The sequence below is a fragment of the Lagopus leucura genome, unplaced genomic scaffold, assembly GCF_019238085.1.
Source record: "Lagopus leucura isolate 7727_CA_CO unplaced genomic scaffold, USGS_WTPT01 Super-Scaffold_100001, whole genome shotgun sequence".
In the NCBI taxonomy this organism is placed as follows: Eukaryota; Metazoa; Chordata; class Aves; order Galliformes; family Phasianidae; genus Lagopus; species Lagopus leucura.
Window position 1 is genome coordinate 67806913 of NW_024962262.1, and position 22313 is coordinate 67829225.

Below are 22313 nucleotides of genomic sequence, written 5' to 3' on the forward strand. Positions count from 1 at the left end.
CATGCCTAGCACAAGACAGAAAGATGAACTAATTAGATAGTAGATGTTAGGCACTATCACTGCAAAAGAAGATTCTATTACGCTTAACACATAGCAACCAATATTGCTCAGGTTAACTGAAAGACTTTAATATTAAATATGATTACCAATTCTCTAATAGATCACATGGCTTTATACCTAATATGTCACAAAATGTGAAGATTTTTAATTATACAGCAAAATATTCTGATTTTATAGAAGCTAGTTATAAACTGTACATGCTTTACAGATTGTAGAGAAGGAGCACCAGAAGCCATGTATAATATCAACAGATGATTTAAAAAATAAAACAAAATATTAAAGAGTAATACAGTCCCCAGGACCACATATTACATTACATACTACTTCACTTTAATTAACCTCTGTGCATAAGGAATGAAAAGCATATGTGATTCAAAACTTGAATGAGATTCAGAAGCTACAGTTTAGTGTTTATATTAGGCAATTGCAGCACCTACAAAAACATATAAAATTAGGCAAGCTTGGGTAGATAAGGTGCCCAGGGAAAAGTGAATAAATTTGTTTGAGAAAAAACATCTACCACCTATCAGCTCTAGCAGTGCTGTTACAGAGGAGCCGGCAAAGGAGCTCTCCAGTAGACTTGAGAAGCATCAGGACAAAGGGGATAATGTTGTACATGGACTCTAGCAAGATCATTCACAAAAGGTCCTAAAGAAATTAGAATATTAGATGATATTTCTTATTTTGGAACTAGTTAAAAAGTGGAAATAAAGCTTTAAAAATAAATATATATATTTTTTCCTTCAGGACATTACCCAAGAATATCCAAATAGATTCATTTATCAACTCTGTTGAGTGCTATCTAGAATGAATGAGACTAAGGAGATGACAAAGTTTTTAAGCAATACACAAATATTCAAGGTAGTCAATCCTAAAAAAGGGGTATGATATCAAACTCTGTTCAACAGCAATAAAGCAGCAAAGTCACTATTAAAACTAGGAGAAAAAAACTGAGAAGCCATCATTACGATATTCCATAATTTATATGGTACAGTTTCTATGCAGACTACATAAAACAAGTAAATGCTTGAGCTCAAAAACTGAAAGAGGACGCATTAGGTCCGTAACACCAGGTACGGTGTGTAAAAGGGGAAACAGGAATAACTAATTGTATGCTCTTTGTCAGAGTCTGATATTAAAGGAATAGCAGCTACAACAACAGCAACAACAACAAAAACAACAAAATAAGCAGATGACAGATTTTCACAAGTGTGCAAATCAGTGCTTCAAGATGTCAAAGGCCTGAAGCATCAATTGGCTCAGAACAGGATCTGAAACTAGACAGTATTGTCATGTAGGAAAGAACCACGACTGAACAAATTCCAAACACAGGCACTTTTACTATGTTTTAATATTTAATCTTTTTTTTTCTTTTTTCTTTTTTTCTGAAATCAATTTTACCAGCTTCTGAGGGTATATAGATGGCACTGCAAGACATTATAGTCAAGTGCAAAGAATTTGGAAGCTCCTGGGAGATCTGCTGAAAATTACAGTGTGACATTTCAGGTGATCCCATCATTAGTCAATTCAGTAGTGTTACTATGTTTGTTACTTCTCATCTCAGCAATGCTTCCTAAATGATAGGAGGGCCAAATACAGTAATGTATTGAAACTTCAACTGAATTTCAACATAAAATACTAAGAGACTTGCTAAATAATCCAGGGTCCATCCTCTTGATTCTCCTTTTTCTCATGGCAAACTGCAAATCTGATTGTGATGCTGTATTTGTACCACACACACTTTAAAGACTCTGAATAGCATAAGCCACGAAACAAAACTGCATGCCAGAAACAAGCTAATAACTTTAATTATTAGCAAATTCAATTGTATCTGACTTGAATAACCCATTTTTATTTCTATACTGAAACTCACTCTTATTACCTTTGGGACTTGCAACTTGGCATCTTCTGCTAGGTAAGAAAATTATAGCCCAAATCTGAAACCTTAATTGAACAACCTCTTTCACAATATCCATCAATGAAACCACAAGAGAGAAATATAACTCACACTACTGAATCATACAATACTGATAAATAAGTAAGAGTCACATTATTCCTTATACTGGAAAAAATACATACGTGAACACCTTAGTTTAATACTCTCTCTGAAATCACACACAGAATCAGGGTGGGTAGAAGGAGTTTAGTTGCACAGCATACATAAAGCATACAAGTTAAAATAAACCAATGTTTTAAATGTATTTTCAACACATTCTCTGTAAGGCTGAGACTCTTTGGCCAGCCTTTTTTCCATCTCAGAAATATTCCCTATTACTGAGAGCACCCTGCCAAGGGAATCCAAGAAAACAGAGAAGGTGCTACAGAGCTGTTAGCACTCACAGCTTGTAAATATTAATAGATAGGAAAAATCCATGTACAGAAATTGTTCAGACTTCATGAGGGTGGGAATAGTTGAGGGGAAAGGATGAAGATGAAAGAAACCTTAACATTCAGACTCCATTGTTAAGAGTGTTAAGCATAGATATAAGAACATGAATAGAAGAGAAATGGCTGAGTATCAAACAACTGAAAATGAGATAAAAATGAAGATGAAAAAACGCTAGGGTTTACTTCTAAGCTTGTATTTTTGCAAGCTGAATCAATTAAAGTATACCAGAAAGGTACATTATGCTTCATGCTGCCCCCAGGGATTATCTTGCTTTTTGCTGTAAATGATGAGTACTGGTTCCTTTAAATTTGCATACAGAGATGGTTAGTACATCTTTGCTCCTATTAAAAAACAAGGTCAGCTACTTCGGAATATCTCAAACCACAGATACAGATGACTGTGTGCTTTTAAAATGAAAACATACCCACTGTTTCTCACACACAAAAACATGTGTATTGTCAACAACACATTAAAAGTCTGATGAAAATACTCGACAGGGGACGTAACAATGTTCCTTATCAGCAAGAAATTCATTTTGGAGACAAAGCTTTCCAATTTGCAGTCAAGAAAATCTACCTTATGTGCATCAGTTTTGCCTTTATCACCATGCTTCAGATTTTTATTTTTGCTTTAGTACTTTTGCAATTTCTCAAAAGCTTAAGAGCCTCATACGAAAGCTAAAAAGCTCTTACGAACATTTAACTTGAAAATACATGAGTTACAGCACAGTGAAAGAAAACCACAGAGAAAGCTTCCTCTTTATCTGCAATGATCAGAACAGTTCTCATGTTAAAAACTGTTTTTGAAAAATCAAAGTAAAAATTATCATGCCCAGTAAACAGTCACCGAATTTGGAAAATCAAGAATAGTAAAAGAGACCTCTGGAGGCTGCACAGAGTATTTCATCAGGGAAGAAATCTGAAGTTTTTAGCACTGAAGTCCTGAAGTCTAAAAATATCAAAAGATGATTTTTTTAAGTACTGTCAACTGTAACTTTATGCTTTCCAGTTTAAAAGGTATTGTTTAATTAGCGATTCTCTATGCAAAACAACTACCCAGAGCATATAAACGTGCTTATTTAATGACAACCAAATAACTGAAGGTATGGGTGCAATATTATCCCTTTTCTATATCACAAAGGATCCTAGAAATACCGGAGTTATATTGCAGATTCTCACAATTCATCAAACAGTATAAGAACTACAATTTTGGACCTATTCTGCTGAATTATAACGGCAATTCTAAAGCTGCTGAAAATAAATCATCAATGAACAGCAAAAAAACAAAACCAGTCTAACAAAGACCAAATTAAAATCTGCCATCTCTTTCATATCCACTGATTCAGCATAGTACTCAGCTCAAGCTGAGTAGATTTAAACATGAACTTAGAGAACTTTGATTTGGTCAGTATTTCTCACAATATTAAATATGCTGCTCCAAAAGTAATGCCTCCTATTTATTTCCATGGAAACTATGAGGGAAAAAGAGCACAGTGCACAGTAACACTACTTGATAGAGAAAATTCGCAGCTACAAAACACTATTTTTCAAAACAGTTATCACCATTAGTTATGCATTTTTTTGTTTGCCAGCAATGAACAAGATCCTGAATATCATGCTTGAAAAAATCTGCATGGCTGTCAAGAATGTGACTGGATTTCTCACATCTCTGTCACCACTGCTGAAACACACCACCCACTATCTCACCCTGTTCACATCTACCGTTCAACCTCCATAAATATTCAGCAAGCATCAATGAACTTCAATGGGTACAATTTTGTCAGCATGGAGGAATTCAGTGACACACCTTTGCTTCATCTGCACTTCCATTTCAGGCGCCATTGTGTCAGACTGCCCCTTTGCTGCCATCTGTCACATGGCAGCAAAATGGAATGGGATACTGGCAGGAAGGTTCAACCCCTACTGCTATACAACCAACATTTGCCTTTGACCTTGTGGACTAATACAATAAGAGGCATTACTTTCAGAGCTGCTCTCATAAATACATCTACTGAGGTATATAAATATATACGACGAAGTCTCCTCAGACCCTTCTCCAGGCTGAACAAGGCCAGCTTCCTCAGTCTTTCTTTGCAGGCTAGGTGCTCCAGCCCTCCCATCATCTTCATGGCCTCCTCTGTACCCACTCCAACAGCTTCACATCCTTCTTGTGCTGAACGCCCCAGGCCTTGATGCTGCACTCCAGGTGGGACCTTATGAGGGTAGAGCAGAGGGGGGCAATCACTCCCCCCCCCCCCCCCCCCCTTCCTGCTGGCCACCCCTGCAGCCCAGGACACAGTTGGCCTTGTGGGCTGCAAGGGCACACTGCTGGCTCATGCCTAGCTTTTTGTTCACCAGGATCCCAGAGTCCTTCTCCACAGGACTGCTTTCAGCGAGTTCTTCTTCCACACTGTATACGCATCTGGGATTGCCCATACTAAGGTGCAGCACCCTGCACTTGGACTAGTTGAACCTCTTTCAGTTCAACGTGGGCCCACGTTTCAAGTTCGTCCAGGTCTCTCTGGATAGCATCCCTCCCTTCTGTTGTGAACTACACCACTCAGCTTGGTGTCACCTGCAAACTTGCTCAAGGTGCACTCAATCCCATTGTCTAGGTTGTTGATAAAGATGTTGAAGAGCACAGGTCCCAAGATACACCCCTGAGGGACACCATTCATAGAATCATAGAATCGCAAGGTTGGAAACAACAACCTATAAGATCATCTAGTCCAACCGTGTTCTGATTACCACTGCTACCACAAGCTACTAAACCATATCTCGCAGCTCCTCATCCAGACAATTCATCACTGGCCTCCACTTAGACATAGATCTGTTGACCACAATCCTCTTGCTGCAACCATCCAACCAAATATTTAGCCACTGAGTAATCCACTCTTCAAATCACTATCTTTCCAATTTAGAGATAAGGATGTGGTGTGGGACCCTGTCAACGGTCTTGCAGAAGTCCAGGTAGATGACACTGAGACTCACTAGATGACTTTTCTACCCTTCGTAAAAATGGGAGCGACGTTTCCCTTTTTCCAGTCACCACAGACTTCACCTGACAGCCTGCAACAACTCTCCCGGATCTACACATGCAACTGAAAATGAATGGCATCTCTCTTAGAAGTTTATACAGCCAATAAACTTTCAATTCTGATGATTAAACAAAAAAAAACTGGAATCAGAAGTCAAAGTTCTAACTCAGCTATATGAAGGAAGACATGAATTGCATGTTTGCAGTAGTCAATGCATTTTAGAGACTTATCCTGGTAATAAATGCCATACAGTAAGGAGTTTCTAACTTTTTGGCTTGCCTGGCTGCACTGAGTGAAGAGGAATTATATGGGGCTGCATATAAAATATGTAATATACTTCACATACATAATCAACAAAACTTTGCTTATTCTTTTTTGCATTTTTATTTGAACATTAAAAAGAGGGCTACAAAAATATTAAAATAGCATATTGGACACCTATACAATAGATCAAATTCCAAGTACTGGAAATTAAATCTCATGTTAAAGATTGATGCATATTTAACATGTCTCACATTTATTTAGTATAGTTCAGCCTTAGCATCCATAGTGGCCCTATCTAGGGGCATCCACTTTTGTGCACTTTATCCTAAAAGTTGCCTTTCTTCCATCAAGCAACAAGGTTAAGTGCATCTCCTGGGCCTTCCATGGGATAGAGAATCAGGACTGCCACAGGAGTCACAGGCAAATGGACTGCTGCCCTCTTCCATCCTGTAAGGAGCAGCTGCTGCCAATCCACATTACACTCTGTTGCCTGACAGGAACAGCCCAGATATTCACACAAGTTGAGACAGGCACAAGATATGAGGTTAACTGGGCTGTCTTCTATCATCTCTAGCAGGTGGAGGGGAGAGGTAGTGGCCAGGTGGTTTTTGTGTGGATCACTGTTGCCTATGGCTGTACTATATAATACAGTTAGGTACAAGTTATAAATGGCTAACTGAAATGGCTTCCCCACTGTGAATTTTCTTGTCTTTGTGATTTTGAGCCACAAAATAGGTTTGCATACAATGAAAAAAGGCAGCACACACTGTTTGTTAGTATATAAAATCTAGAAACAAGTATAATAATCATGGTTTAAGGGGGCTAGAAATAGAAATAAGTAAGGGGAAGAGAATACATGAAGATCATTATTAAGAATTTAAGAGCGAATTGCCTAAGAGATGCATGTGTACTGTTTGCATATCATCAAATATGCATTAGATAAAATAAGCCATTTGTAGGTCAGACAAATGGAAGTAGTGTACAAGAACTGTGACAGTGCTTGGAACCAATTTCTTTTTTTTTTGTTTACTCAATGTCCCATTCATCTGTTGCCCATCTCACTAATCAGTTACAAAATGAAGTCTGATAGATTATAATTCAGTATATTAAGCCATTATACAGTAATTCAGAAAAAAGGTAGCATAATTTCCTCACATAGAAAGAATTATGGTAATTGAACTACAAATACAACAGGCTAGATGTAATAACCAGTTGAATAACAACAAAACTGCTAACTGAAATTGCTCACACCATTTTTTAGCATAAAACCATGGTCTCCACTTAGCAAATTTTCAGGATATGTACTCTTGTGTCTAAAACTGGATGGAACAATACAGAAACGTGGATTTCTAAGACTCTGTAAGAGACTATTAGACATTTAATTACTATAAGAATACTTCTATTAGAGCAGATTTTAATATATTTATTCAAACAGAAAAAGAAGAAAAAGAAGGTAAAGCTTAACACAGAATAAAAATCAAAATGCATGCAAAGGAACCACAGCACTACAAGCTACTTACTAATATTCCAAGCAAGCTTCCTTCACTTAAATTTACTTTTAAATGACATGAATTGTCTAACCTAAAAAGGTGGACAGAATACATGTCTATCATTTTACAGCACCATAAATAAAATCAATAATGAGACTGAATAATTAAATCCATTGAGATCCCTAAAGTGTGTTTTCACTGTCAGTCCTTAAATGCAAAGCAAAACTTACACAACAATACTAAAAGTGCATAAAATACGGCACCTCCTCTGTTCTCATAAAGGAACTTACTGCTTCTGAAAAGCCGTATCTGACAACCACAGATGTATCACACAAAGGTAAATTCAGAAGTTTTATGTTCTGCAGACTTAAGCAGAATTTGACTGATCTGTGATCAAACTTCTTCAGGAAGGAAACTGTCCTGGCTATCAGCCTTCTGGATGACTTACATTAAACTTCCTATTTCTTGGAAACAAGCCAAGTCAGTTTCCCCTGAATGGTCAGAAAGCTGAGAATGCATCAGCTATAAACTGCTTGCACAGAATGCATCATCTGACAGGACATACATGATGCGTTCATTTGGTCACTGACAGGAGGGCAGACATGGATATGTCATTATTGTTGTTGCATGTGGAGTTCAAGAACAGATGGACAGCTCTGTGAAAATTCTGGGATCTGAAGAGCAATTAAACTGCAGTTAAAGTTCTCACCTACAAAATACGAACTTCATTTTTTTCCATTCTGGGAAGTGGGCAGTCTCAAAGAGCGTGATAGTAACAAGAGCTCCACGCCTTAAAAGTATTTTAAGTATTTCTCTGAAATAATTACATGGCCAAAGGACTGTTAGAATCATTCTTCCACTTTTATATTGCATTCTTTTAAAATCTCTAATGGAGGCATATCCTGGCCTAATTTCAAAGACTTTTTGCACAGAAAACATCTTTTGGTTTGAACTTTAAGCGTCTAGCTGCCTTTTGACACTGTAAAAGAAGAAAAGGCACATTCTGAAAACCTACTTATGCCACAAAGGCATTTTTCTTCACTGTGTTTTCCAGATTTAAATATCATCCTTTTCACTGCATCGGTGCAAAGATAAAAAGGACATTGGACAAAAATTCCCTCTCCAAAGGAAGACGCCTGCAGTTTGCATAGGTAAGTTTAAAAGTGCTACTTCTTTGCTTCAAAACATTCACATAAAAATAATTGCTAGATGTCTAAAGGATCGAGTCCAAACGTTATTTTGTGAATGTAACTCACTGTAATAAAATAATTTAATATACTTTCGTTCAACGATCTATATGAGACTTAGGTAAAGATTCAACAACTGCAAAAAAATTTGGTTTAATTTACAAATTGCCAGTCATGGCTTATAGCATATTTTTAAATAGAAATTTTACAAGTATTTTATAATGTAATCTACTTGGTGCCTGGGTATTTCGTTATAGTTACAAAGAATGCTCTTTGGAATTTGAATTCATTTGCTTATGGCTGTTTAAATATTTTTTTTTTTAATCAATCTGTGACTTTGAAATGTTATTTTTTTTTTCCCCATGTACTTTTATATGCAATTAAAGCTAAGTTGCACCTTACTGAACTTTTACCTGTACAAAACGATAATCTCTCTTCACCATACGTTAATAAGTCAAAGACTCATTTTTATATGTAGTCATTCTACAGGGCTTTAAACACCAACTAGAACTGATTTCTTGCTTACAGTCTAGAAATACAGAATAAATTGAAAACTAAACTTGGAAATATATCACAGTTTTCAGCAATCATTTACATGCTCATGGCTACATCATTTATGCATAACGTATACCTAAGATTAGAGCCCTAAGTAAGTTAGATACTATCATCAGCAAAAAAAGAAAAAAAGAAAAGAAAGAAAGAAAGAAAAAAGAAAAAAAAAAGCATCCAACTAGCTTCCAGAATCACGTACAGTTTAACTCTAATTTAAATGTAGGTAAGAGATACTCCTGTGCATTTCTGCAAATACTGAAATGCTTTGTATTTATTTTGCTTATTTAACTTGAAATAGTCCAGAGTGGTTTCCAAAGTAGGTTACAAGTGTTCTAGAAGACTGAGAAATAACTTAAGACCACAGAAGTTACTTTCAGACCCTACCTTCAACCTTCTGTTTCCTCATTTATTTTATTAGATTCTAAGCACATTATTATTATTTTTTTTAACATAAGTCAGCTTTGTATTTTTTACTGCCAAAAATCTGTCAGTAAAAGAACATCTAAACAGTAAGCTCACGCAAACTGAAAATGATAACCACAGAGAACAACTACGAATTGGTAACAATGAAAAGCAGAGAAGAAAAAGTAAAAGTTAAAAAGTTCAAAATACGAAGAAAAAAAAGATATATTAGATGCACATTACAGAAGAATAATTCCTTTAATTGTGTTTCAGCTCTCATCATCCATTCAAGAAGACTTGGCATAAATGAGAAATTCAACATGCGTTCTTCACCCATCGACAGCTACTACTGTAGCTCTCCCAGTCATCTACTGTTTCCTATTTATTACTGGCAGTTTTGGAAATATTCTCGCTGCTTGGGTGTTTTCAAGACAAGCATCCACAAAAAGAACACAGCATATTTATCTGGTAAATCTCATCACTGCTAATTTGCTCGTATGTAGCACCATGCCTTTTGTGGCTGGCTATTTTGCAAAAGGGCACCAATGGACATATGGCTCTGATGTATGCAGAGTAGCGTATCACTTCGGAACTATCATTATGCACGTCTGCACATACGTTACAATCATCATGTTGTGTACAATCGCTTTAAGTCAGTATGCAACGCTGAAGAAAAACAATGATGCACGACACTCCCAAGCAGTCACAAAAAACTTGTACAAATGTGGACTTCAGAAGTTTCGTCAGCCAAAGTTCGCTAAATATTTTTGTATCTTTATATGGCTCGTTGTGTTGTGCGTAACGGTAACAGCTATCACATACGATGCTCGGGCAAGGAGGGGGCAAACATTTCACACATGTTACAACATGAAGGTAGAAATAGGTGAATTTACTGCAAGGACTGCAGCTTCTTTTGCTACTGCTTGTTTTTTTCTATTTTTTCTAACTGTTTTGTTATCATACTATTCCCTCACCAGACACCTGAGTAAAATACAAAAAAACACCCACATTGGACAAAACCATATGATTTACAGAACAGTGAAAAGAAACATTCTTGTCATCCAGATAATTTTAACTGCCTGCTTTCTTCCGTACCATATTTTCAGGCCCATATTTTATGTATTGCTTCCAGAAGAAGACTGTTCAAAGCTAAACTATCTAGTAGAAATTAAAAACTTCCTTACTTGTCTGTGTGTTTCTAGGAGTAGCATAGATCCAGTTACAACCCTTCTGCTAGATAAAACATTTAAGAAAAGTCTGTACAGTCTGTTTAAAAAAATCCACACCTGAATAACACCAACGCAGAGCTGATATTTTCATTGAAGACACCTCACCAGTACGAAGTATGATGGAAAGATGTTAAGAGAGTATTACTAACAGCCAGCTCATTTTGACTTGATACAATGAGACTTCTATATCAAATGGGAAATATTTAAATAAAATGGTAACATTACTTGTATTTTTTTTAAACAGTCTTGCTTTAAAAATCAACAGCAGTCATAATAAATGAATTCATGTAATTCACACAGAGAACTGCGCATTGCCACTTTACCCATGTAAAGAAAAATACATTTATGTTTGCTGGATGGACAGTGTTTTCTTTCTAACTGATCTGGGAAGAAACTAGTGTGAAATAGAGGACATAGTTCTCATCTGTCACCATTATTCCCAGGTTTTCTGGGCTTTATTTACAAAAAAAAAAAAAAAAAAAAAAAAAAAAAAAAAGGAAAAGCATAGATTTTTTCTCTCTAAAATAGATTAATCATTTGTCAAAGGCTTAAGGAAGAAGGCACAGAGAACTACAAAATACACTCAAGATTAACCCTTTTTTTTCCCCTCAGAAGCTCAGCTCTGAGTCTGTCTAAGCACTGGCTAGCTGGTGGTGAGCAACTGCACTGTGCATCACTTCTTGTATTATTCTTCTTCTTCTCCCTTATTAAACTGTCCATATCTCTACCCATCATTTCTTGCACTTTCACCTTTTTGAATTCTCTCTCTCCCATCCCACTGTGAGCAAGTAGCTGTTTAACCTGGCAGACAGCCCAGCACTGAAGTCCAACATGTAATCGCCCTAAAGTGTTACATGATTAGACCACATCAAATTTGAATTAACACATGTTACTCCAGAAGGTACCTTCTTCACATCAGTCTTTAAAGCCAGACCACTTGCAGAAGAGTGAGTAAAACACGAGTCATACAAAATTGTGGGATATCCGAATGCACATGAAGTGAGGGGAAAAAAGGATGAAATGCATACATGCACTTATTTTAACCTCTGGTACTATTTAACATAAATATAAAAAAAAAAAAATCACAGAATTTCCACATTCCTAATTTAACTCTGCGAGGCAAATTTTATAGTTTACTTAGGTAGGCATAAATGGTTATTATTTACTGGTATACAACTTATACTCAAAATAAACATTTAAGAACCATGAACAGAATGAAAGAAGTACAAAACAGGAGTGGTTTTGAATTTATTCTTGTAGCATGGTCTTTTCCCTACTCTTCCAAATGAGATCAACGGAAGCTGTCCAATGAATGCAGAAAGTGTTACAGAACATTAGCTATTTTTTCAGACGTTCAGTTTTTTTTTTTAACAAGCCCAATCATTTGCTGCAAACTGCACAATAAAGTGTAGCAAGCAATTCTGTCTTTCCGACCCTACTACTGAGCTCCATTACAGAAACACTACATTGACCCAAAACTGGCATATGGTGTTAGATACAAAATATTAGGCCTCCTGTAAAAGGCACCCCAAGACTTCATATCATTTGACACCTGCTTTGTATTCTGCAGAAGTTCAATAAAGAGGTAAGTGAAAAAGACAGAAAAATCACAGGAACATAGTATTTTATTAAATACAGTGCTACTTGTGAAAATAGAAACCATCATTTGCTTATTCTACAGAATTCTCTTGTGATGCTTAACAAATGATCTACAGAAAAACCTTAAGTGGGCAGCTTCAGAGTCTAACACTGCAGAATGCTAAAGGAAAGAGCTCTTGAGCATGAAGGCTGGTTTGTGTGGGTGTGCATCATACTGTGCAAAAACAAAGGACAAGACACCTAAACCATGACTAAACCAAAGCAGTTTAAATTTGCTCAGACTACTGTGTTTAGATCAATAGCAGTAGACATTTGCATGACAAGTTTACCGTCAGGGTGCTTTTGTTTTTGCACAGGCTCAAAATAAGAACCCTAACTTCTGTCCTTCCTTACACTTAGGGAACCTCAGCACAGCAAGGTGTCTAAGGATGTAAACTTCAACACTGAATTTTTGGTGACAGTATAGGCTTAAGTAATTATTATTCTGCTTTTCTAGACCAATTGGTTCCCTAGTGCTGCAGTTACCAAAAAGGGAAGAAAATGGATGAAATTTTGGGAACTACTGATTAAATACAAGTTTGTGGTAAAATCCCATTTCACCAATTCTTCTTAGTACCCCAAAATAATACATACTTTCAGTATTTTCCTATAGAACCTGTTTAAAGTGACATCTCCTTTACATTTCTGAACTGCATTAGTTGGCTTATTCCATATTAAAGAGTAGAAAAACCTTTGTGCAGTATGGGCAATTTGAGAATCTGCAACTAAAGTAGTATGTTAGTTCAAGAGTTCACAGAGGAAAAACCTCTCAAAACAGAGAGGCGTGTGGAAAAGATACAGAAACCAGCACTTCAGGAAAACGCAGCTCATGTGCTAAACTTCTTGTGCTTTTTAGTCATCCTGGTGTTAACTTGGAAGTTTTCAGGTGAATTGTGAATTATATAATCAAAAATTAAATACTTGATTTCTATAGCAGGAACATAAAATACTAGGGCAAACATGCACAACAAAGGGTTTAAAAGACCCTTTGTTAACCCCTTCAAAATGTGCTGCAATGGCCAGCTCAGAAGATGCAGGCTTTCTGAATGGCTGAGCAAGTGACTGGAACATATGAACTTCCAGATCAAAAGGTATCCAACTATGTAGCCGTTGAGCTCTGTGGCATGTCAAGCAGTCTAAATTCTCAGCAAGCAGCACTTCTCAGCAAAACTGCTTCTGAAAATGTAGCACCCAGCAGCAGAACCACATTAACCAAAAGATAAGGCAAAGGTCAGAGATTACCAAACTTTCAAGTAATGTTAGGGACAAAAGATAAAGAAACTCAAGACCTCTCGTAAGAGAAGGAAATTAAGGCAAGCAGAGGCCATCTTGTGAAAGTTTTCATGTTTTGATTCTTACATGGGAGATGTAAATTTATCATAGGCTGCAGTCAGCTTTGGTTCATCTTGTTGCTTAAGAAAAACAGATGAAGTTTCTGGCATCAGACAACAGCAGACTGAAGTATTCCTAATCTGACTTCTTATTAGTTGAGAGCCAAGTGAGCACAAAAATGCCTACAAGACACTTAATTCTAATAGGGACTAAAAGGTACACATTTTCCTGTGAATCAGATCAAGATCAAACATTCTGCAGTTTAAAATAACACACAAAAGAGGAAAAAAAAATGCAGAATCACAGAATCATAGAATGACTGTATCGACCTTACAGATCCTTATTCACTTTCATTCATTCATATAATTCAGAAATCATTCACTTACCTTACTTCCTTTCAAAACACTGCCTACAGTGACATCTAGAGCTGAGATGCTGCAGTTAACTTAATGATCTACACATGAGCTTTATAGTTAAAATATTTCTGCTCAGCTTTTATCAAGATTAAACACTCATGTAATTGAGTAGCTTTATTTCTAAGGATGGCATTTAATAAAAACAGTGGTTTTAAAATTTTCAAAGACTGGATAAGCTGTAAAAACATATCTACATTTTTCTGAGGAATAAGGCCACTGAAACTGAAATATGCTTTTGTTCAAGGACATCCTCCAATGACAAGTAATGCAGCTCCCAGGAAGACAAAGCCACGTAACTATGGTGTTCATTCTAAAACTCACATGCTATTATAAGCAAACAACTAAAAGGATTCAGAACCTTCACACTAGAACAAGATCAGAAAACTTATCAGCGATTAAGAGGACAACAAAATGAACAAATAGCATGTATTCAAACTGAAGAGAGACAAACCAAAATTCTTAGGTTTAAACTCCCAACTACTTATACCATAATGCTTTGGGATAAAATACTTCCACAAACAATCACACAAATGTTACATAATATATACGATGTTATTAAAGTGTTCCTAAAGTTGTAAGCATTTTAAAGTGCCCCTACAGCCTGTATTTCTCCTCCAAAACTTGTTCTCATAGTAACTAATATTAAAGACTGTTTGTGAACTGTGGGTAGTACTGCCAGTATTCTAGCATTTAAGGATACACTTATCTAAAGAATTTTGGTCTAGATGATTTGATAGCTTCATCTGTGCTGTCAAAATGATGTAATTACTCTAAAAACTCCAGTTTCATATATGCAATTAATTCATACACAGGTTTTCGTAACAAGAAAATAAGTACAAACGCATATGAATACTCAGGAAGCAGAAATCAAAATGACTTCCAAAGTAATTGCAATCAAATGCATATGTAATCTGTGAAGAAAGACTTCCCAAATGTTCTATACTGACAGAATTAGTGATAAATGATAATCTCATACAATACAATAAAAATAAACACATGCTCATTAAATAGTTTTCTGTTATATAGGTCCCCTTTTCCTCTCCTGTAGAGAAACTACCAACGTTTAGTACTTTGTATTAATGCAGCAATGGAAAAAAATCCCATATCTTACCTTCACATCCCTGTGAATTATATTATTATCATGACAGTAACGTAGAGCTTCCAATATCTGTCTCATGTAATGACTGTAAAAAACAAAGACATGATAAATGACAATCCTGCAGGAAAAATTATTATGCAGATACAACTACATTTAAAGAGTCTAACCACATAAAACTTATCAACCAACTAAACTGTATACAAGTTCAGCAGACAGGAGTTTATGTCTAATGAATAACAAAACCTAAAGTTTGAGGATTATTCTGATTGAACACAAGGGAACATTAGGAAAGAAAAATCTACATCTTCCATTATATAAATGTTTCAAACATTCAATAATTCTGTTTCAGATGATGAAAGATTCAAGGGTCATAACAAAACAAGATAAGGAAAAAAAGTGGTATCGGTGCCTGATTTACCTACAATGGGACAGAACCAAGATCTTGACTCACCTGATAAAGCAAGATTGAAGACTAATTTATTTCTCCTCTGTGTCCCCTAAAGGACATTAAACACTGAAGGTTGCCAAGAGGTTGTCAAGCCTCCATCCTTGGAGACAGTAAAAACCCAACTGAACATGACCCTGATATTAACGGGTTGGCTGAAGTAGATAACTCCCAGAAATCCCTTTCAACCTCAAACATTTTGTGATCTGGTCAGTTTTAAGATGTAGAAGATTTCAATAATGTATTTTATATGCTCAGTGTAAAAACTAGAATCATTTTTCCTCTTTAACTCTCTGAAAAAGTTAAATGCTTGATGATAGACTTGATGATAATTTGAGATGTACATATTACATAAGATATCCTTTTGCATGTAGTAAATTTCTAGGGTACTTTCTCAATTGTTTTACTCATATATATTACATTGTGTCTCATCACATTAGAGACCATCATCCGCTGGAGAAGAGCTCTGAGAAAAAGGATGTCCAGGTGGACAACAGGTTGGCCATGAGCCAGCAGCATGCCCTTGTGGCCAAGAAGGCCAATGGTATCCTGGTGTGTATTAAAGAGAGCATGGCCAGCAGGTCAAGGGAAGTGATCCTCCCTGTCTGCTCTGCCTTGATGCGGCCACATCTGGAGTGCTGTGTTCAGCTCAGGGCTCCCCAGTTTAAAGAAGACAGGGAGCTTCTAGAGCAAGTTCAGTGGAAGGCAACTAAGATGATCAGGTGCTGGAGCATTTCCCTTATGAAGAAAGGCTGAGAGAGCAGGGACTGTTCAGCCTGGGGAAATGAAGACTGAGAGGGGATCTTATAACTCTTTAGAAATATCTTAAGTGCAGGAGCAAAATTGATAGGGGTGGACTCTTTTTGGTGTCGAGCAACAACAGGACCAGGGGCAACAGGCAGAAACTGGTACACAGGAAGTTCCAGACAAACGCAAGGAAGAACCTCTTTACTGACAGAGTAATGCAGCACTAGAATAGGCTGCCCACGTTGTGGAGTTGCCTTCTTTGGAGATATTCAAGACCTGTCTGGATGCCTGTGCCACTTGCTGTAGGGAATCTGCTTTAGCAAGCGGGTTGGATTTGACCTGCAGAGGTCCCTTTCAACCCCTACAATTCTGTGATTCTGTGATTCCATAATGATCTTGAGAAAAGAGAATGTATGCTCATCAAGTTTGTGAATGACACCAAAGTGCAGGTGTAATAAATACAGAGGGCAGAGCTGCCCTTAGAAGGACATAAGCAAGAGGAAAGGGCCAAAAGGAAGCTCAGAGAATTCAACTAGGACGAATGCAACATCTTGCACCTGGGACTGAGTAACCACTTCAAAGGTACATGCTGCATACAGGCTCCAGTGGTACTGGCTGAGTTGCAGCTTTGCTGGAAAGGGAGTCATGGGTCTTGAATGACAGGAGGATTCAAGTGAGTCAGTAGTGTGCCCTGTCAGCCTATCATATCCCACAGCATGTTGAACTTACTCAGTAAAAGCATAACAAACACTTCAAGGAAAAATTTCATTACACTGATAAATTTAGAGTAAGTTCAACAGATATCAAAATGCACAGGAGGTTGGAGCACATGCTCTACAACAGGCTGAAGAAAACAAGATGTTTACTCTGGAGAAGGCAAAACTTAGGCGAGAACCTTGTAACAGTTTTTCCATACCTAAGAGGAGGTATGGAGAAGATGGAGCCAAACCCTTAACTGAGCCACAGAAGTCATACATTGGACTGCCATACACTGAACCAATAGATTCTGGGTGGTTACAGAGACACCATTACGCTTACACTGGATCAAGTTGTCCAGGGACACAGTGGAATGCCTGTCCTTGGAGTCTTTCTAGGAGCAAATGGACAAAATTCATGACCCAAATGTAGAGCTGACTCTGTCTCTAGCAGGAAGTTTAAATAGATCACTTTCCACTTTCTATGATGCTAAAAATCTGAAGTGTCTAGAAGAGCAAATACGCGAATCCCATGTGCTTTGATTTCAATTTTCATGTCATTAGGACATGAGGCTTTGCTGTCCTACAATTTTATACTCCCTTTGATATTAGCTCATCTGGTAAGTGAAAAGTTGAACTGACTATACGTGAAAACATATAAAAAAGAAGAGGGTCCCACTAGCACAACCAGTAGAAGTCACACCTGTTAGGCTAAGTCACCAAATGCCAACATAGGAGAGATTCATAGAAAGACAAAGACAGAATTAGATATTGGATGTAAAATACTATGTTATTCAATATTCTCACCCAAATATAAAATTAGTAAAGACAAAAAGTTCTGAAATTCTTTTATTATGCTAATTATTGTAATAAACTTTCAGATTTGGAAACAGGATTATTTATAGTATTCCCACTTTTAACTATTAGATTTGCAACAATATAGTCCATTTTCTTCCATTCATCCTGTGGGATTAATTAAAATTAGAATACATACCTGGCTACAGCCTCGCTGTACACAAATCCAGCATCTGCTCTCTTCACAATTTCAAAACACAGATCTGCTCCATCCATACTGCAGGTAGAAATAGGGAAAAGTGTTTAAGACATATAACTACAATCAGTTACAGAAAAATGCTTAAAAATAAATTGATTCCACTAACATAAACCTTACATTAAAAATTCTGGATGCATATGCAATGTTTTATTAAATAAAATGGCATTTGAAAGGTTATCTAATACAGTATTGCTTGGCACAGGTTAATTTTTTCATTTCCCTCAGGTCACTCAAATCTTCATTAGCAAAATTAAACAGTTTCTCCTGTTGCTTAAACTGATCACTGAACAAGTGGAGGACATAAAAGGGGAGATACAAGGTGGCTCGGAAAGTTAACAATTAAAGCATTACAGTATGTTAACTGCATTCCCAAAAGCATCATGAGAGCAACTCCAAAGAAAGACTGTGTTTACACAAATTCTCAGTCAAACTGTATTTTAAATGGTGACTATCAAAAATATTCCAAAAATGTGGTACAGTCTTCCCAGTTATCATTCTCGTAAGGATAATTAAGAATAAAGATATGTTATACCTCACAGCCTCTGTGAAGGTACTTGAAAACTGTGACACCACACACACTGTATTACTAACTCTGACAACTGCCTGTAGTCTTTCTGATAATCTAACTTCCCAAACTGAGCAGTGTAACAATTGTAGTTTTGAGTACATGATTTTTACAGTTCCTCAGCTAAAATCAGACTATCAGTTCCTCTAAAACCAAAGCAGCTTGATGTAGCATAATAGTCTTCCTTTTCTTTTACTTGTAAGTAACATATGGCAGATGCATATCTTGGAATGTTCATTGCTTGATGGGGCAAAGGAAGAGTAACAAGAGTTAACATGAATAATCAAATCATGTACTGCAGTTCACACTCAACTTGGTACTTGCAAGAATGTAAAATGTAACATTGGTCATTTCCAGTCATACAATCATAGGTTTCCGAAAGAGAGGGACTCATAAAGATCACTGACTGCAGCTTCAATCTCCACACAGCACTACCCAGAATTCAGTCCTCCTTTACTTTTTTCTTTCCACCAAAGACTCAAGGAGGAAAAAAAAAAAGAAGCTGAACTCACAGGGCACCTACGAAGCCATATTATCAAGGCTGTTTCAGCAAGCTATCTATAATGCCAACATAATAGTATTTTTGCTCTGATGCACACCTGCAATGCAATACTTCATGCCACATAAGTAGCATGCAGAAGCTAACATTCCCAAATATGTCCAAAAGATAGTCCTCAGACTAGAGTACTAACTACAGTACGGACTGGTGGCATGTTAAGTAGGCAGAAGCATTTTCTTAGCCAGTTATTTCAGCATGTGATATTTTCAAAGCTAACAAACTCCACAAATTGATCACCAAACAATGATTGCACATTGCTGCATCAATATATTCCTCTCTAGTAGTTTTTCCTTTCTTGCTGAATTTCATAAAGCTTGTGTGTATACACAGCTACCTAATATCACTCAGATAATAAATATACTGTGCAGTGCTATGCATAGTATCATATAGCAGTAACAGGGTCAGGTTCAATGAGGATACTGTAAAACAGTATTTCACTCACAGAAAAGAAAACAACTCATATCAGCCTCTTTGTCAGCCCTCTCTTCCGAGAATTTATTCCAGCCAGATGGGAAATAAAACTGAAACCTGAGCAACGCCTTGTGCTACAAAGCATATGAAGTGCACAATTAACCACAATTAGGAGGTGTTATTTTTATAAAGCAGCAAAACGTTTCAGAAGACTAGTGTCACTCCAACCTGCTGGGAACTACTGATCATTAAAGATGCAGCAGCACACAAGGCTGTTAGCACTATGAGTAGTTGCAGAGACAGAGTCAAGACTGCTGCTCCTTTACACTAACTTCTTTTAAACAAGGTGCTTACAATCAGAATGGCCTTTTAACATACATTTCTGCCTCCTATGAATACATACCAGAATGCTTCATTTACAGCTTTTAATTGTTGGTGGCAGTTTTTCCCCACTTTCCTCTCCCCCCCCCCCCATTTTTTTTTTTCCAATTAGTTTAAATTACGGTGATACTCAAAATGGCTACCAGACCATCAGTGGTAATGTTTTAAAGTGACAGACTTAATTTTCAGAATAAATGTTTCTACATATAAAGACAGAGCTTGTATCACCCCAATGTTGTTGAACTTTATCTGAAAATCTTATGAAAATACGTAGACGAGGTTGCAAAAGCAAATGAGTCAGCCTCAGTTATGAAACAAACAAACAAACCCACAGAAAATACAGTCAATTAACAGACTAAGAACTCAGCAATATCAAAACTACTTTTTTGCTGCACAAGCTGAAGGACATATGTGACACATTAAGCTCCTGAGATATTTGATGAACTGAAAATTCAGGAAACCTTAAGGCATTTTAATGCGTATCAGCACTATGCATGTGAACACTGCAGCAGTACAATGAAAATAAAAACCTGGTCTCAATTAAAGCCCATTAAAATAGAGACAAAACGATAAATATATGTTGAAGACAGAAGCTGAAGATGCTGAAAATGTTCGTGATGAAACTACAGCACACACAATCTGAAAGAGAACCAGTCAGTACCAGTGGAGGGCACTCACGAAGCTATGTAAACCAACTCGGACAATCTCTGGTATTCACACCGAAAGGGAAAGCTACAGCAGCTCTGAACAGTGAGCTAACAGACATCTTCCCAGAATAACACATCTGAATTGTTTCTGGTAACAGTACCAACAACGTTCCTCAACTTCCCATACCTTACTGTTGATTATTCCATAATTTTAACAGGGTTCAGGTATGGTTTGGATGAACGTTTATGTTTCTTCCATAGCTTTGATCAGTGCTAGTATACACTCACAGTGCTTTCCTACTATGCTTCGTGAAACCAACAAAGAGTTGCAGCCTGCCCAGCAAGTTTACTCCTGAGCCATGTTCAGTGCCAAAATCTATTCTGAGGCTGAGGCACTCTGAGGAACACATAGAATACTTCAGAATTCTGTATCTTAATATTTAACTATGATAGCTTTGCATTTGCAGGTGTCCTAATACAGCCTGCAACTATATTTATAGTTATTCCAGTCAGAATAACAAATAAAGGACAAATAACAAAGTACTCCCTCGGTAACATTCAATTCATATATCACAGTGTAGCAGGTGAGTCTTCTGAAGTTTTACTAACATAACGCAACTTAAAAATAAATAGCCTGAAATAATTAAAGTTACAATAAGTGCTGAAATTTCAACGAAAATTTGGTGCATTGAGACACTGATGCAGTTTCTCTGCCAAATTCTGTTACTTACTAGAAAAGAACCAAAAATCCATCCAAGATAAATATCCTCTGACTTTTAAGGCTTGCCTTGTCCCCAGGAAAACCTGCACAGACTATTGTTTTGGGATCAGAACTGCTGAACTCTGGTTTTCTGTTAACTTCTGTCCATCAAATGAATGAAATCAACAAATATCAAGCAAAGGTGAGATTAAGAACTGATACAGCTTTCCTCAAGCCTAAGCTATCTTCACAGTCTCCTATCGCTTCTTCGACTGTAATCAGTAACTACCTCAAAGATCATCTGTGATGAAAATGAAACTGCATACCCAGATCAGGTAAATGACTAACCTTTGTGTTCAAAAGAAACCAAGCTACAATATACTAAAAAATGTGCACCACATCACTAAGTAAAAAAAAATCCTACTGAACAAATTTAATGTCAAAAATACCTGTCCTTAGGTCAAAGGGTTTCATGCCCAGAATACTCTGTGCAATTTGACTGCCTTAAGGCATTTGTATTAATGGTTAGTCACTTTGGGCTCCTTTTCTGCCCTCAGGGAAAACCTGCATGTGTAGTTTGTAGAGATGCCTCAGACTTAATTGTTCAGCAACTAAAGCTATGGCACAGAGAATCTCTAAATTAATGACTTCTTTAAGTGCACTGAATTTGAAAATATTTCATTTCACTGGGTATTTTCAGCATTTGGCCTGAACTTCAGATTTAGAAGCATGTGAAACTCCTTCACCTCTTTGAAAGGGTAGATAACAGCAGGACAAGGGGAAATGGTTTTAAGTTGAGGGAGGGAAGATTTAGGTTGGATGTCGGGGAATTTCTTTACTATGAGAGTGGTGAGGTGCTGGAACAGGCTGCCCAGAGAGGTGGTGGATGCCCCGTCCCTGGAGGTGTTCAAGGCCAGGTTGGATGGGCAGCCTGGTCTAGTATTGAATGGGGAGGTTGGTGGCCCTGCATGTGGCAGGGGGTTGGAGATTCATGATCCTTGAGGTCCCTTCCAA

At 37.1% G+C, this 22313-nt stretch overlaps 2 protein-coding genes across 5 annotated transcripts in view; one reads left to right on the forward strand and one right to left on the reverse strand.

Annotated features, from left to right (window-relative positions):
• The window catches only part of CASK (calcium/calmodulin dependent serine protein kinase), a 196164-nt gene that overhangs the window by 89983 nt on the left and 83868 nt on the right, over nucleotides 1-22313 (reverse strand). For all 4 annotated transcript variants that reach the window (XM_042866613.1, XM_042866616.1, XM_042866615.1 and 1 more), the window contains exons 4-5: nucleotides 17977-18054; nucleotides 15108-15180 (exon numbers count right to left, since the gene is read on the reverse strand). In XM_042866613.1, coding sequence (XP_042722547.1) covers nucleotides 15108-15180; nucleotides 17977-18054 — 151 coding nt within the window. The remainder of the gene's footprint in view (nucleotides 1-15107; nucleotides 15181-17976; nucleotides 18055-22313) is intronic.
• Nucleotides 9688-10671, forward strand: GPR82 (G protein-coupled receptor 82). Its single transcript, XM_042866619.1, has one exon. It carries the CDS (start codon nucleotides 9688-9690, stop codon nucleotides 10669-10671), a length of 984 nt encoding a protein of 327 aa, XP_042722553.1.

Bases quoted from the DNA above. Each gene is read 5' to 3' on its own strand.
- GPR82 (XM_042866619.1), top strand. From the start codon at position 9,688: ATGAGAAATTCAACATGCGTTCTTCACCCATCGACAGCTACTACTGTA.